Here is a 17,005-nt window from a genome sequence, read left to right as displayed (position 1 = left end):
AATGTGGGAAATACTTATCAATGCCTTGATCACCCTGTCTTCTCACATCCATGGCCTGGCCCTATTTACATGTTTACTGGACTGTTTTCATCACACTTTCATCATGGGAAGGGGCAGAGGGAGTCACTGTCATCGCTCACGTCAGGGACATGCCATCTTGTGACATTTACCTATTTCTTTTCAGTCTAGCTGCAGTCAGTTATCAGTTGTAATGGGACAATATGGCATGCTTTTCTGGTGTTAAATAAAGAAATTCTTTTTTCCCCAACATCTCCACATTGAACATCCAAGAGTTCTGCATTTTTTGTGAAAACAGGGATCGATGGAAATAATAATCATTTATATATTTACCTTTGAGTTGTTGATATATCTCTTGCATCTAAGAAACAAAGTGACGGGGTACTTCCAATCTACTAAGGATATCTGAAGCAGGTAAAATAATCTCAACAGACCAATCTTAACAACACCCATGCATATCACACAGACAAAAACAAATTTCTGTATCATCCAAGAGTAAAACAAATGGACAAAACTAAATTTGAGAAGCTTTAGAAGGGAACAAAAGAACAACCAAGATCCCTGCAGGGTGATTTTGCAGTTTTGCCGCCATAAATGTTAATTTAAAGTGTTACAGAATGGTAGTCTCCTGTTGATAAGTGAACATTTCAGTTTGAAAAGTCTGACCCAGCATCATCACCTTTAACCTCTGTACTTGCTAACCAGAGGTGACCTTTGACACGACTGAAGAACATTGGACCAATGCCAAGCAGTGGCATGATGGAACACTATCCTAGGGGGTAGTCTGTATTTATCCATCATCAAAGGAAGCCCCAGACAAGCACTGATTAAGGTAGAACGCACCTCGGAGACAGAAATTCGGACCTTCAAATTTTATCAATTTTCTTCTGATCTACCACTTGTGGGGGCTCATTTTGAAGCTCTTGGCGAAAGAAACGTTTCACCGTCTTACTTTTTCGAAAATCGAAAATTTTATTTTTTCCCATAGAGTTAACACAGGGATGGCGGCCATTTTGAATTTCAAATATCGAGAAATCGCAAGTTATTTGTCTCTCTAGTACCAAAGTTTGCACGGTGACCCCTGATTTTTATTCTTGTTTCGGTAAGAGAATGGTTGAAAGTTTCACTGAGGAAAGTTTAAGCAAAAGTTTAAGTCTTTCACTTTCGAGGTGCATATTCCGTAATACCATACGGAATATGTGGCCCTGTGTTCTTCTTGTGTCTGATCTTACATCAACAATAATACATTGCCATATTTTCTCATAGAATAAAAAGTTTACTTTAGCAGGATTTTATGGGCGGAGGTCTACATGACTAGTTCTCAAACAAGATCTAAAAGAGAGTAAGTTATACGCAGTCAGTACTGAATCATACTCTTCTTGGATGTCTGCTGGGAATTACTCCTGAATGGCCACATTAGGCAGGCATTTGTTGAATTTATCAAGGGATGTTATTCATCTGTTTTCAATACAACAGTGGATGAGTCAACATACCAGAGGTTTTGCAAGATTTTCCACATAGATGTAAATAGCATGGGAACTGCAACAGCCCTGCTTGCAGTGCCCTGACACGGTTGCCCAGGAAGAACAAGGGGAACTCTAGTGATATTTACCTACGCGCAGCTCTTCACAAAACACTGCTACAGTATTATGCAAGATTTAGTTAAGGATTATCATTTCTCATTTCTACTTTGCCAGGTCTAGAGGGAAAACATTCTGTTTTAATCATAAAAACAAGGGCCAGTTGATGATAACGTAGTACAGAAATAGACAACGATATTTTTTATATCTCTGTAGAGAAACCTTGCTTATGTGAAACTGGTATGAGACTTACATGTAATATTAGCAATAACACAGATGTCAGTTATGTTCCCAAATTCTAAAGATATCAAATGAAAACAGTGAAGTAGAACTCACCATATTGTTAAATACCCTGATAAAAAACTCCAACCTTATTAAAACAAAAGTCCTGAAATGTATCTTTCTTCCACAATACTAGTAGTTACAGTTGCTTGGCAGTGCCTCTTTGGACATGAACGATGTTTTGAGTGGTGAAATTAACACGAGTTGATTTCCTAGGCACAGATTTACAGGTGAACTTCTGCTTTAGTTGTTGAGGGTTACATTCTCATTGAGATGCATAATTAATTAAAGGACATTTCACTGACTTGAAACTTACTGTGAGTCTGTTACTCAAATGACAGTGCGCAGCACATTTCACACATTCCGTGCTTGCTGCAATTCGGGCAATATGATTTAAACCAGCAATTCCTTACTTGAGCTGGAAAGGCTAACTTCGATAAAATTATAGAAAATAACCTCCAATCTCGGAGGACCAACTCCTGACCATGAGGAGTCAAATGAACTTTCTGTCCATCTGTTGTAAAAATCATTACATTTCATGTTCAGGGATTTAAAATACGGAGATATCCTCAAATTGGTCAATCATTCTCAGTATTTTTGTTTCTGTTCTAAGGGAATGATGGGGCGCTCAAATATATGTTTAGTAACACTGAGGTCTCTTAGTAGAAAATATCAAAATAACTCCGTGTGACAATTTCTTGTCAGGAATATGATTAAGATACTCAGAAAAGAGAATTTGGATTGACAATTAATTATAATTCAACGGCAACAAGTCTGTTGAAAATTGAATGGACAACATACCATTCCCTCACCTGTGATAAATTTAGATTTCCTTTTACTGGAGAAATTGCTCCATTACCACCCTCTCCCTCCTCCCACCTCTCAATCTCACCCCTTCCCCTATGTATCTACAAAAAACTTGATGATCAAGGTAGAGTCTAGGGTTGTGGCATCTAAAAGTTCATTTATGTACAAAATATGCCAGGTGACAACCATGTGACTGACATGTGGCCATCATGTGCCATCTCTTGATTGGTAGAATAGAATGTAACCTGATTCAGAGGTCTTCTGTAAATCTGATGTCAAACCGTAAAATTCTTCAATCGCCTGAGCATCAATTTTCTGTAATTTAAGAGAGGAATGGTCAGATTGAAAGTTATTGAATCAGAAAAGTGGGAATCATTTTCTAATTTGCATGTGAGTAGGTTTGCATGTGTGCTTCATCACCTGAGTCAACTACAAGAATATCGTTCATTTATTTCATCTTTGAAATAATGTGTTTGGCAACAGTCAGTAGCTATAGTTTTTGATAATTTTTTGCCCTATATCTCTTTTGTGTGTCCTTTGTTCTACTCGCCACAGCTTGTTGACTTACACGGTATTGAGCTTGTCAATTCAGCCTGTACATGTGTAAACTGTTGACAAGTGAATTCTGGTCTAGATTAGAATTCAAATGTACACAACAACAGAGCACTTTACTTGTACACACGCTGTGTTGACATGGTAAATAGTGGGTGTTTCAACATGCTTTGCAGAGTTAAACAAAACGTGTCACTGACATAAAAACAACATCAAGAAATCATTAAAAGTTCAAGCTACTGTCCTTTCAAACAAAAAAGCACAAATTATGCTGTACAGCAATTCATGATACACAACACTTGAGATACTGTTGGACAAAACATAAAATGGTTGTACAGAAGTTATAACCAACACACACTTTTTCTCTGTTGAAAAGTTTAAAGACACAGGTTGGGAAGAATCTGCAAAAAGTTTTCCTTCTTCTATCACATGTTAACTGCCGTGTCATTACGAACAGTGTCCAGAAACTTACCTATATCAATATATTAAAATAATTTATATATTATTTTTGAACTTTGAGAATCTTACCTCCACTATGTCATCGTCAAATAGTAGCCAAAACCCATGGCTTTTGACAATTGTGATGTAATGCCCCCTATTCGGACCACTGTGGGGAGAGAAGCAAAAGCAATTATCAGTAGCAAAATATCTCACTGATCATGTGACTGACATGTGATCATCATGATCCATCTACTCCTGAGCTTTCTGAATTTTGCCAACAAAGAAGTAATATTAAATAAGTTCAAGTGTCATGACTGACGCTGAAGTTCATGAATGAGTGTTAAGTTAGCATCATCTTCATCCTCATCCTCAGCTTCAGGGGTAAGGCTAGAATGATTCTGAGTATGACGCTGAAACATAAGCTGCACCAGTGTCAGGCATCCTACTATTCCTGACTGTATCTGATGAAATGATAAGTGCATAAAAGAGTGTAAAAATGTATCACTTTAATTATTAATCAAAACATTGCAACTATTGTATTTTATAATATTTTGTAACTATTCATATTAATGTCTGCTTATCTCAACATGATTACGACACAACATTCTTAGCCATATATTTGAATGCTGCATGTCCATTGTTGTTCCTTGAAATCCAAATAATATCAACTATTCAGCTCGTAAGTTATAGTCATTCAAATAAATAGTTTCATATGTTTTCTATATAATTAGAGCTTTCATATCCCCTTGCATGGTGGCAATTTTTACACATTTTGAACAATGAATGGCTTTCTTTCGGACATTCTTAACGCATGAGTTAACAGGACACCAACCAACACTGCCATGGATCATGGACTAAAAATTATGAACACTACAACACAATGGGATATTCTGCTGATAAAACATTAATTGTGAACCGATTTTACAATGCAAAAGAAATATCTGAAAGAATAGTCGTGATTTTTTTAGTCTAGACGAATTTTATCATTTATCCCTCATCTGGTAGAGTCATTTCGGTTTCTTTAGATATAACGCTGAAGCTGACAGTGAGAAGCGTCATTTTCAGCGTCAGCTTATAAAAGGTCTTTGAAGCTGAGGATCAAAAGCGAAGATCAAAAACTGATAAATACAATTCAAGTAGAACTAACCTTCCACAGTGTATAACTACAGCAACTAAATCATAAAGTTTATCTGGATTGTATGCATCATCGGACTGCAAATAAAAGATCAAATTACACCAATCAGTACCATGCAAAGTCTGGAAAAGGCAGTCCTATCAATGAATGAAGTAGCACATTTGCTCTTGATTCTAACATTTCAAAACTTTGTCCAAAACGGACGAATTTTGTATTTGTAACAATTCTGATTAAAATCATCCAGCTCTAACCTGTCTTGAGCAATGGCTGATGTACTACACTGGAAACTGCACCATGTCAACATTTCCAAGGCAAGCTCTTGTTATCTCTACAATCTATTACAGCGATTGTTTCCAAAACCTTGTAGAAGCAATTTGAATATCTAGTCTTTTATGTGTTACTTTGTGATGCATGAACAGACACCAATACTTAAACAGGAAGTTACAGGACGGTGGGTGCACAATAGGGGGATTACTTATGACAAAGTCATTTGCATATACTGGGCGGGAGTTTTTGAATTCTCACAGCATCTTTTGACCGTTTGATAAACTTGAATAATCATCATGGGCACTTTCGTGACATATGCAAAGAGGGGTCAAATGGTCGTACGGGGAACACATTTTTAAATATGTGTTCTCCGACAAAAAAAGGAACATTTCTTCAGTTTATTTTTTACTTAAGTTTAGTTACTTACTATATATTCACAGACATCATATGCAATGATAATAAACGCCTTAAACATGGCAAAGTTACGGGATTCTGGGACTAAACAAGGCACATCCGATTAGTAGCGTGGCTTTTTCACATAGATTTACGATAATCCGGCTTTTATAGGGGCAGTTCCTTTAAGAGCATAAAAGTCGATTTTTTTCAGTGTTATGGCAAACGTTGTCGTCAGTCTTACCAGCGTTGGAAACTACCGCCCGTCCTCCCGTCCGAGACGGGTAACTTTTCAGTCGGACGGGAGGAAAATTGTACTTCCACGTCCGTATGTCGGGCTCTCGATAGTAGCCTATACGGCATACTCAGTAATCTCTCGATCAGCCGCTTATAACGGAATATAAAGGAAAATGAGGGCAACTCCACACATCGGCTCTACCAAGATTGTTCAGTATTACGATATGGTGAATAAAAGGATCATTGCATTTATTTTGTGTGGAATACATGGCGAGACATCGGTGAATCGATAGTGCTTTGACCCTAGTCATGTGATCTGGGTCCCCGGTAAACCGGTTTGTTGATTGAGTGATTCGTCTCAACGGTGTTTCGGAACCAAAAATGGGGTTCCTTCATCAGTCGCTCTCTTGTTTTGTATCCCATCCGCTTGGTTGTGTGATGAAGTCATCTTTGTCCTCGAGGAGGAGAAGCCAGATTCGTTATTGAGAGAGTTAGCCACTATTGACTGACTCTATAATGAGCGATCCGGTGTGTGGTGTCATATTATAATTAACATGACCCAGCATCGACCGGAGTTTCTGGACGGTTATAAGGATTTTTGTTTTAGGGCATATTTTGAGCGTTGCTAGTGCTCGTGGTGTTAACAGTAAATGTTGTACTAATCTGTCAACGATTAGTTTGTTTTAGGCATTTAAATCGATTATCCGAACTTTTAGTTTTGTGTCAATTTTTCATGGACTTTGTAATAGATTTCGGGTCGATATTGGTGCCTGCTTTCCGGTGTTTGAAAAGCATGTTGTGAAGGGCTGTTTCGAGAATAAATCTTGTTTCTCTGTATTTAGCCATTCCCAGGTTTCATGGTTTCGTTAACAATATTTTCTGTAAACGGCCTTTGAAATCGTTTGGTCTGAGGAGAGTATTGTTTTATTTAATTCATGCCGCCAACTATGATTACTTATATGGCAACTCTCTAAGTTTTTGATTTTCTTTGCCAGATGATGTTTTCTGTTTTGCTCAGAAATCTTTTCAGTTTGGTTGATTGTAGTACCAATTCGATGACAGATTGCATCTCGGTTTTATACGATAAGTTGTGGCATGAAATGGAGACAAATTAAAAAAAAAAAATTCAGTTTCCCCATTGTTAAAACCAAATACATAGGGGCAGAGCAGGTCATTTGTAGCAGGACAGGGACTGGACTCTGATTATGAATCTAGACTTCTCTGATCTCCTGGAAAGTGATGTTGGTAGTGACACTGACTTGATGTAATCTGTGCTTGACTCATGTCAGCACTGATTTCATCAAGGAGACCATGCACAGATCCATGATGAAATGTCCAGTACTCGGTTATCAACACAATGTATCAGAGTGTTATCAGCATTGTTATTTATAGAAATTTTGTATTCAAGTCCGGATTAGAATTCATTTCAAACAGTGGAATTCAGAACAGTTTGTTTGTAAGATCACAGTTAATACTCATGTTGAAAATAAAGTTGTTTACAGTTTGAAGTACATAATGGTTTTGTGTTTTTTGAATGAATGGATTTGTCAAAAATTCAGGACAGGCAACTTTCTGGCAGGACCGGCAAGTTTTGAAAGTTACCAGTCCTGATGTCTGGCAAATATTTTGGCCAGTTTCCAACACTGGTCTCACTGTAGTAACTCTTTCAGAAAAATGAACTCACCGTATTCATAAGCCTAAGTTCCAATGGAAAAACAACTCTGTAAGATAACTTAGTATATCTATGTAACTGTTCCATGTATTTGAATCTCTTTAAATGTAGTGCCAATATCATTGGCAACTTCTTGACTCTCATTCTGGAAGAAAAATAACATTGGACAACAATGTAACATGATAAATGTCATGGGCAGTTAATCCTCCTTCTCCCAAGTCGTAGTAATTTCTGTGGTTTGTCTATGAAGCCTGATAGAAAGAGGATGAACAAGATTTTCATTTGAAATCAAAACGTTAGCTCAACTCGATATTCTGATCCACTGCATGATTCATGATTCAAAGTACTCTGACTCTAGTTGCCATGACAAAGAAACCAAATCACAGATAAGCGTATCTACAAGACAACACAAGTGTATATGAATCAAGTAATAATAAAACAAAGGGCAGCGATTTCCTTACAGGAATGCCATGTTACAGTCTGCTTGAAATTCAACACTGGAACCACATTTCATCACTACGTCACTTAGCTCTAAGAGTCTCCTTTCAAAAAACATGATGACATTGCAATGCTATGTCAAATCTTCACCTCCTAATACTTCTCTGTTACATTGTATGAACTAACAAACTCGACAAACAGCCTTAAACCTTGGCCATTGTGAAGTATACAGGGTGGTTGGGCGGAGGTCTGGTGTAACATACCTTTTCTGTGCTTCCTGTTTACTGCAACAGTTCTCGCAGTAATATTTATATTCACTACAGAGAGTCTCTGTACTGCTAAACCCCCTGGAACCAAAAAAGAAGGATAAATTAAACACGAGAAAATATAGGAAATGTTAATACTAAATTGCAAGATAAATTTCGACCTGCTCTCTAAGTCAGTGGTATGTGAAATACACAGCCAGTTAGGGAAACCATGTTCATGGTGGGTAGCAATGGAAAAGACACTGTCCTTAGGGGTCAATGTCGTATCTTATGGTGAACTGCCCTTTATCATGGATGGTGCAATGCCCTCTGAGACAGGGATAAATGTCAAGTTGGACAAACTGCAGAAGTGTCATGTAAAAATACAATGTTCAGAGAGTCACTCTCATTGATGGTATACTGCCCTCAGTGTTAGTGTGAGGTGAGGAGTAACATGACAGAGAAGCAAAGAGTCCCAATAAATGTGTATTTCTTTCTCTTGAACACACCGCTGCAGTCTCTGTATTAGCTTTTCTTCCTTTTGTGTCTCTAGCACTTACCCTAGTGACAAGAAAAAGTTCCCACAAAAACCAGCAGTGGATATCTCATTCCAAGTATTTTTGTTGTGTATCTGCATTTCATAGTGCCTGTGTTTCTTACCTCAAGCAATGCGTTATTGAAGTATTTTGGTCCACATCGACTGATAAATCTAGAAAATCTTCATCTTTACTGCTAACCTGTACACACAAAACATGAAAGTATAGGCCATCAAAAGAACTAAATATATGGACATTACTGTATGTTTGTCGACATCAGCATGTTCCAGTGTGAAACTCCATGTCAAGTTGCACTATACTATGAAGGCAGTCAATTTATTCCTGCAAAAGGTTGGTATAAATTCCAAGATTTCACTTTGAAAATAGATTACAACTATTTTGAGGTTATTTTTGGTTGCAATTTAACAAAAGTCTTGATTCACTGAAAACGGCTGATTGCAAAAAAACTAAATAATTTTGTAAAAAGCTGTATTTTCAAACTTTTGGTAACAACTTTTGAAGGCAAGCATTAGTAATAGGGAATAATAAATTTGTACACAAAAAGAATAATGATTTATTTTTGGATAAATCTGAACCGTAAAAGTTATAAAAATACAGGTCAAACTGATGAAAAATATTCAATCTCAATATTTGATCTCTGTGTACTGCTCATAAGTAAAAATTGTTTACTTCTTGAAAATTGGCAAGAAATCTGTAATACTATCACGTGCTTTCAATTTTAAGGCATATACTACTTAATGGAGAAGTGTTGTGTACATGTAACTTACTGTTTCACAGCAGAGACACCTAGTTTCATTTGTCAAGGTACCCTGGAATATATCGTGCACCCACGTAGGGTCTGGTTTGCTTATTTGGTTATCGTTACCATTTTTTCCTTTGTTGCCTTGCTTTTCAGCTGCAATGTAAAGAAAGACAAATGTCCTGGCTAAGTAGTATTCATCATAAGCATCAAGTAACCATATGAGTTGTACTATTACAGGGCCTGTACTACAGGCCCAATCATTTGGAGTCATTTGTGTACCAATTATCAACACCTTTCATTTTACCACCTTGCTTGATTACAGCCAACTTACGGAAAACTGGACAATACTTGATACAACCACCTTTTTCTTTGTCATACTCATAGAAGTATACTCACATTCACCGGCCATGAGTGGGAAAGTACGCATTTGTTGGCTGAGGGCTTGAGAGTCACCCTAAAACAGTCTGTTTCACAAGACTGTAGACCTAGGACAACAGTTTTGGGTGACTGTCAGGCCACAGGGAAAACACACGTATGCTTTTATCCAAATACAGAGGATACCGCGACATTGGCACTATATTCATTATCGGATAATATTATCTAAGTTATCTAAGTTAGAGTCTAATATTAGAAGGATGGGGAAGAGGCAGATGCCCGACATGCAGTTTTATCGGATAATATCGGATAAAATCGATAATATCGTCTAACATCTAAGTTAGAGTCTAATATTAGACGAGTGGGGAAGTGGCTGATGCCCGACATGCTGTTTTATCGGATAATATCCGATAAAATCGATAATATCGTCTAACATCTAAGTTAGAGTCTAATATTAGAAGGATGGGGAAGAGGCAGATGCCCGACATGCTGTTTTATCGGATAATATCCGATGAAATCGATAAGATCATCTAACCTGTAAGTTAGAGTCTAATATTAGACGAGTGGGGAAGTGGCGGTTGCCTGACATGCAGTTTTATCGGATAATATCCGATAAAATTGATAATATCGTCTAACTTCTAAGTTAGAGAGTCTAATATTAGACAGGTGGGGAAGTGGCCAATGCCCGACATGCTGTTTTATCGGATAATATCGGATAAAATTGATAATATCGTCTAACTTCTAAGTTAGAGTCTAATATTAAAAGCGGATGAGTGGAAAATTCTAAAAATAGCGTCAATGACACTGTAGCTCCCATCCTGGACTATTTAGTGTTTGTTCTCTGGTCAGATATTTGAACATGTGTGAAAGGGATAAAGTGCATGAAGTGAAAATACTTAAATGAATGTACTGGAGATAGTGAAATATGTTTAATGTATTTATTCAGAATATAACATGGAAAAAATACAGAATTAGATATATCAAATACTGTGATACACCATTAACTCAACAAGTCATTACAATGACATAGTCCCCACTTGTAATAGGAGTATTAGTCTTGATGGGGCAGGAAAATGTGGTCATTAAGAAGTATCACTGGAGTGTATATGTTGAGATCTATGGGCACATAGGTCTATGTCGTTGTTCCCAATTTGAAACACATGAGGCATGTCTAAGTTATGGTTCTAAATCGGGAAAAAAGATCAGACCTCTAGCAGTATTGGCCAGCCAAGAAATACATATGCGCATTATAAATGAGGTACAAGATGTGACATCTTAAGGTCTAATATCCTATCGAAATTGGAGGGTATAGAACTTGTGGTTACTGAGATATGCATATATATGTATAATCAAGGTCAAAGGTCATCGAGGTCACATGACATTTTGAAAAAAAAATTATATTGCTAATTAATCCCTATATGCCAAAAAATCAGATCTCTAGCTCTATTCGCTTGCCCAGAATTAGATGTGTACATAATTAATGAGGTAAAGCGTGTGTTGTCATAAGGTCTCCCATCCTACTAAATACAAAGGACATAGCACTTGTGGTTACTGAGTTATGGACAAATATGTATATTTGAGGTCAAAGGTCACCGAGGTCACGTGACATTTTGTCAAAAAAATTGTATTGCTAAGTTATCCCTATATACCAAAAATCAGACCTCTAGCTCTATTGGCTCGCTCAAAATTAGATATGTGCATAATTAATGAGGTACAATATGTGGCGTCATAAGGTGTCCCATCATACAATACATGAAGGCTGTAGCACTTGTGGTTACCGAGTTATGGACAAAATATGTATATTTGAGGTCAAAGGTCACCGAGGTCACGTGACATTTGTCAAAAAAATTGTTTGCTAAGTTATCCCTATATACCAAAAATCAGACCTCTAGCTCTATTGGCTCGCTCAAAATTAGATATGCGCATAATTAATGAGGTACAATATGTGGCGTCATAAGGTGTCCCATCATACCATATATGAAGGGTGGTAGCACTTGTGGTTACTGAGTTATGGACAAATATGTATATTTGAGATCAAAGGTCATCAAGGTCACATGACATTTTGTCAAAATATCAGAGATATGAGACGGATGGACTCACGGATGGACGAACAGACGGACATGACCCAATCTATAAGCTCACTGGACTTCATCCGTGGGGACTAAAAATTGTGTCACTGCATCCTTTTGCAATATGAATACGATGAGAAACTAAATTTTTATTTTTCGTGGCCTTATACATGGGAGCTCTATGGAGATCTGCCTTATACATGGGAGTCTATGGAAGTGTAAACTAAAATATGCAAATTTCACCACGATTGCCCAAATTTTGGAAAGGTCACTCCTATGCACTTCCATACCAAGTTTCAAATCAATCGGACTTGTGGTTTCAGAGAGGAGATTTTTTGACCAAAAATGGGAGAAAAATTACAAAAAAATTCATGAAAAATAGCAAGTCCAAGATACTGACCCAAGATGTGCACAATCATTTCATGTCAGCCCAAAGTACTTACATGCTAATTTTTCATGTAATCTGCTCAGTGGTTATTGAGTTTTTTCAATTTTGACTGTTTTTTACATTTTTTCACTTAATTTGCATATTTTTGGCAATGACAACTTCATTTGAACAAAATCTCATCTACAGCCCATCATCCATGTACACACCAAATATCAAGATGAAATGTACAGCGGTTTTGGAGTTTTTGATGTTGACGGACAGACATACAGACATACAGACATACAGACACACAGACATACAGACATACAGACATACATACATACATACATACATTTCCCTAGCCTATAAGAATAGCTTCCATTGCCATATATACATATGGCTATGGGAGCTAAAAACGCTGTTTTATCGGATCATGTTGATAATATTATCCATGTTAGATCACTTAGGTCTCGTGTTCCTGGAACTCTCTAACTTAGACATTTTAGACGATATTATCCGATAATAAAGAAAAAGCCTATGTTGGGCCTTCATGCAAATACAGCCATTCATTATATGTTTCGTAACACATGTCATCCAATTCTCTCACTGAAAAATAGAAGTGCCTCTGCTTTCACTCTTCTTGGTTGCAGACAACACTGCCTTCTTCTTTACATGTTCTTGAATGTACTAATGCGTATTCTGCGCTGTAAAACTTTCCCACTCAACAGTACTGTTGTTTCAAATTTTAGCCGGTTTCAACTGAGTTTTTGAAACTGCTATCACATTATATCTGGTCTGTACAGATTGTTATCATGGCATGGGCTCAGAGTTTCAATCTTGCATCTAACTTAAATGTGACCAGAAACAATAACGGCATGACTGTCTGAAATTGCACAAAAATTAAATTAGTGCTTCTTCTTCCCCAATTTCTTTGAAAAAATAGGTTTTGCCATCCTATTGAAGACAGTTGGACTGAAATTAAGCGTAGGGAAAACGACATACATTTAGGTACACCTCCGTTTCATTTAATGCAAACAGCACTGTTCATTTCATAAGATCACAGTTGAATACAACTATTTCCTGCTCTTGCCTAACATTTGAACCTTGTACTATTCTTGCCTCAGTTCCTACTCGATAGCAATTGAACATGTTTCATCCATCTGTCACATTTAAATATCATTTGATATAATTTCAATATAGCACCTACACACACCCAAACACTACAAAACACCTCCAACACTATATCTCCATGCCAAACGCTCTTTCAACATTGATTCAATAATCCTGCCCCACTGCAAATACATCATGTTGTCTACATTAGAGAGGAATACAGTTCCATGCCTATATATTGATTCACACATCAATAAGAAAACATATAGTTACTCTGATGCTTTGGAACAAAAATAAGAACAAGATGGCAATGTAATTCCTTGCATGCCAAGACCTTCAGATGCATTAAAAACTTCTTGTGAAAGGAAGAAAGTGATAAATAAAGACATAAATAATAGAGAAAAACATGTGGACTTAATTAAAAAAATCTATTTCAGGTGACTAATCTGAGACACAGAGCATTTGAATTGAAAAGAATACCAGACCACATTTCAACCAACAATCAATCTTTCATGTTTGGCTGACGATCAATTGCATGGACAGGAAAGAAATATGCACTGAACTGAAAAGCCATGCATGAGAAGTAACCCACTGAAGGAAGGAAATACCCCTACAGCAAAATTCATACATGGGTACGGGATTGGAAGTTTTAATGCCAGTTGCCATGGAAACCTGTTTTATTCCCCAAAACAACCAAGAGCGCTGTGGGGCAAATGTCGGGCCTCCCTGTAGATAATAAAGAACCTGACTTCATCCTACACGCTCCCAGCCAAGATGTTGAAGAGATGTAGATGACAAATTGGTGAGGTCTCATATATAGAAAAGTTCAATACAAGAAGACGGAAAAATCTGACACACATTCAAGGTGAAAGTAGTTAATGAAATGTCTTGGAAAGAGAAAGAATTGTCACTTTAGGGCTCTCTCATTCTTTTCAAGATACAGGCACTTATGCTAGCTGCTACTTAATATTGACAAAAACACCATGAACTATACTGAGAAGTCCCTTTTATCATGTCTTCATGGTTAAAAATGTTTTAAAACGAAGATGTGAGATATTATTCCGTGCATCCACTGGACCAGAAATTCCCTCAGAGTGATTACACATGATTGAAATGATATGCCAGGACCCATAAAATGTTTATGGGTAAAAAAAGCAATTATTATATCAAATATTATACTGGCAGCATAATTGACGCAAGGCATTTTACACAACAATTGTGCATAATGCTAGCCATGTCTGACATGCCAGATAACATTATGCTGTATGACAATGTGACATTATATTGTGGGTGTCCTAGATTGGGAATAGAAAAGAATTATAATGCATTATAATATAGAGTGGGAAGATTAGCCTTCATTTGAGCAAAGCTGGATTCCAACTCTTTGGAATTACTTGTCTGCATTTGAAATTGAGCTAGATATGAACGCTCTGAGTGACAGGCATGGACATTATAAATAGGAGTATTACATCAAATTAGAAGACTAAAGCAAGCTTCATCAACGGTTGCAGGCAAAACCACTGGGAAATGTGTACAGAAGCCAAGAATGCCAATACAGAAATTTGTGATAGGAATCGACTTTGATTAGAAAAACCAATTTTGTTTCATTTCAAAGATATGGGAATTAATACCAGTGGCTTGATTGGTTTATTCCGATGTATTACATCTCAATCCCTGTGGGGGGTAAAGGAGTAAGAAAAATATTGTGTGTAAAGTCTGTCTTAATGAAAAATGACATGCTTAGTAAATGATATCAACAGCATAATCAATGCCTCATCACTCTAGGGGATATTGTTAATTTCCTTTTGCTTTGAGATGAACCAGATTAACAGTCTGTGAGCGTATTCTCCCAAGAATTCAAAGTGTTGCAGGTTTTCCACTGTTCTTAATTGAGGAAAGTCCACTGGTGAGAGCATGCTTCATGTAAATGCAAATGGAATATAAAACCTTTTGATGATATAATTACTACAAGAAATAGATGACACACATTCACTAGAAATCTACCTTAGAGTAACTGTGAGAATTTTTTGGCCCAAAAGCATCAGTGCTGGAATTTCAGTTTTTTGCCATCAGCTGATGAGTTGACTTTCTGAGTGCAGGTAGTGTGATGATAAAATTACTGGTAAAGTGAATAGACAGTTCACTGTGGAAGGTGCCATAGAATTCACCGAGCTCACATACATGCCATTAAAATATACAATGTACGTTTGAATTTAAAGGGAAGCAGTTGCGGAACTGTGCCTGTGCAAGTTTCTTGTTTACAACAATGTATTTTGTGCACATCTAGATGCACCTCATTGTCATAGCTGTAACATTTAAACTATATGATGTAGATTATGACAGACATGTTTTAACTTTCATCAATCACCATCGTGCCTTGGATACAGTGTTTACATTGGTCCTATGGGTCCCATACAACCTTTGAGTGCAGTTCCGATGATTGTATCCCTTTAATGGCCACAATGCCTTTCAGGAATAGTTATTTCTTGACAAATCAATATTTTTATTCTTGTTTGACAGCATATGAAACAATCCACATTCAAACATTTTCAAAGAACATTTTCATTCACAAAGTTTTGAAGTTTTTATGAAAAAAATAAAACGTGAAAAACCTTAAAGAACAAGTCATTGTAAATGACACAGTCCCCATCTATGTATGTAATTAAGGTAATTTCATTAGATTTAACTGAATTGAAGTCAAGATGATGTACCAATTAAAGTGTGTGACTGACTGGCAGTCTTCTTGACCTATGCACCCTTTCATACCCATGTAGTGATTTACCATGCTTGCCAGAACATGGAGGTGAAACTGACTGACATTCCCAGTTTGAGTAGTCGCTTTGGTCTTTGGCTTTTCTAGGGTGTATGCAGCATGCAGTTACTGGTGCTCACTCTACAATGTCATGTCAGTCGCCAAGGTATATTGCTTGAATTTTGTTATCACCTCAACACTTACGTGATCAGTCTGCTGGAGTTTATTCCTTCATTTTACTCTGTTTTGACATTTCTATGCCCCACAGACTTTAGGCAAGTCTACACAGAAGTACAAATGAGACGAAAACAATTCCACCATTAGGACCTACGTATTGTTTTCCGCTCCACGACTGTTGCAGCTTGTAGGCATTTGAAATGCCCATAATACAAAAATGTGCTCTTTTGCAGTAAAGAACGGGATATCGAAGGACAGGATTGGTCCTCTAGGTCAGCATGCAAAGTTGACCGTCAAAATGTAACAAGAGCAAACAGCAACGGTAGTGAATCCTGACACTGCAACACTGCGTTCTCGATTTACAGCCATATAATTAGATGCATGACGTTTCACTTTGAGTGATTTTTTTCACATGCCGATGCTCACAGTGGTAAACAGTCGATTTAATGGTACGGACCGTTTATTCTTTCTGGCGATGGTTTTATTTATCGTTTCTAAAACCGGGATGGAAGATATGCATGGTCACCCATTCATTCAGTATCTTTCAACAAGTCAAACAATATAAATAGTATCTCGCATCAAACAAAATTCATGAAAAAATTGCAGAAAATGGCTGGCTTGATCCCTTTAAAAAATAAAATAGTCCTCAGGCTGCCATATTGAATTGTATTGCAAATTTAAAACAAGTCATCGTTGATGACATAGTCCCCGCTTGTCCATTTTGTTATAATCTTTGGTGTCTAGGTAGCTGTGGTCTAGGTAGCTGTGGATGACATTGATGCAACGGGC

The 17,005-nt window shown here is 37.1% G+C and overlaps 1 protein-coding gene across 1 annotated transcript in view; it reads right to left on the bottom strand.

Moving 5' to 3' along the window:
• Positions 1 to 1,191: 1,191 nt before the first annotated feature.
• The window catches only part of LOC139131887 (ubiquitin carboxyl-terminal hydrolase 12), a 33,879-nt gene continuing 18,065 nt past the window's right edge, over positions 1,192 to 17,005 (bottom strand). Inside the window, exons 5-11 of the mRNA XM_070698190.1 lie at positions 9,392 to 9,519; positions 8,728 to 8,804; positions 8,086 to 8,169; positions 7,397 to 7,529; positions 4,828 to 4,892; positions 3,768 to 3,846; positions 1,192 to 3,002 (exon numbers count right to left, since the gene is read on the bottom strand). Coding sequence (XP_070554291.1) covers positions 2,895 to 3,002; positions 3,768 to 3,846; positions 4,828 to 4,892; positions 7,397 to 7,529; positions 8,086 to 8,169; positions 8,728 to 8,804; positions 9,392 to 9,519 — 674 coding nt within the window. The 3' untranslated portion in view covers positions 1,192 to 2,894. The remainder of the gene's footprint in view (positions 3,003 to 3,767; positions 3,847 to 4,827; positions 4,893 to 7,396; positions 7,530 to 8,085; positions 8,170 to 8,727; positions 8,805 to 9,391; positions 9,520 to 17,005) is intronic.

The sequence above is a fragment of the Ptychodera flava genome, chromosome 4 (assembly GCF_041260155.1).
Source record: "Ptychodera flava strain L36383 chromosome 4, AS_Pfla_20210202, whole genome shotgun sequence".
NCBI lineage: Eukaryota > Metazoa > Hemichordata > Enteropneusta > Ptychoderidae > Ptychodera > Ptychodera flava.
Note: the sequence above shows the minus strand (reverse complement) of the source record. Positions and strands in the feature narration are given on the sequence as shown.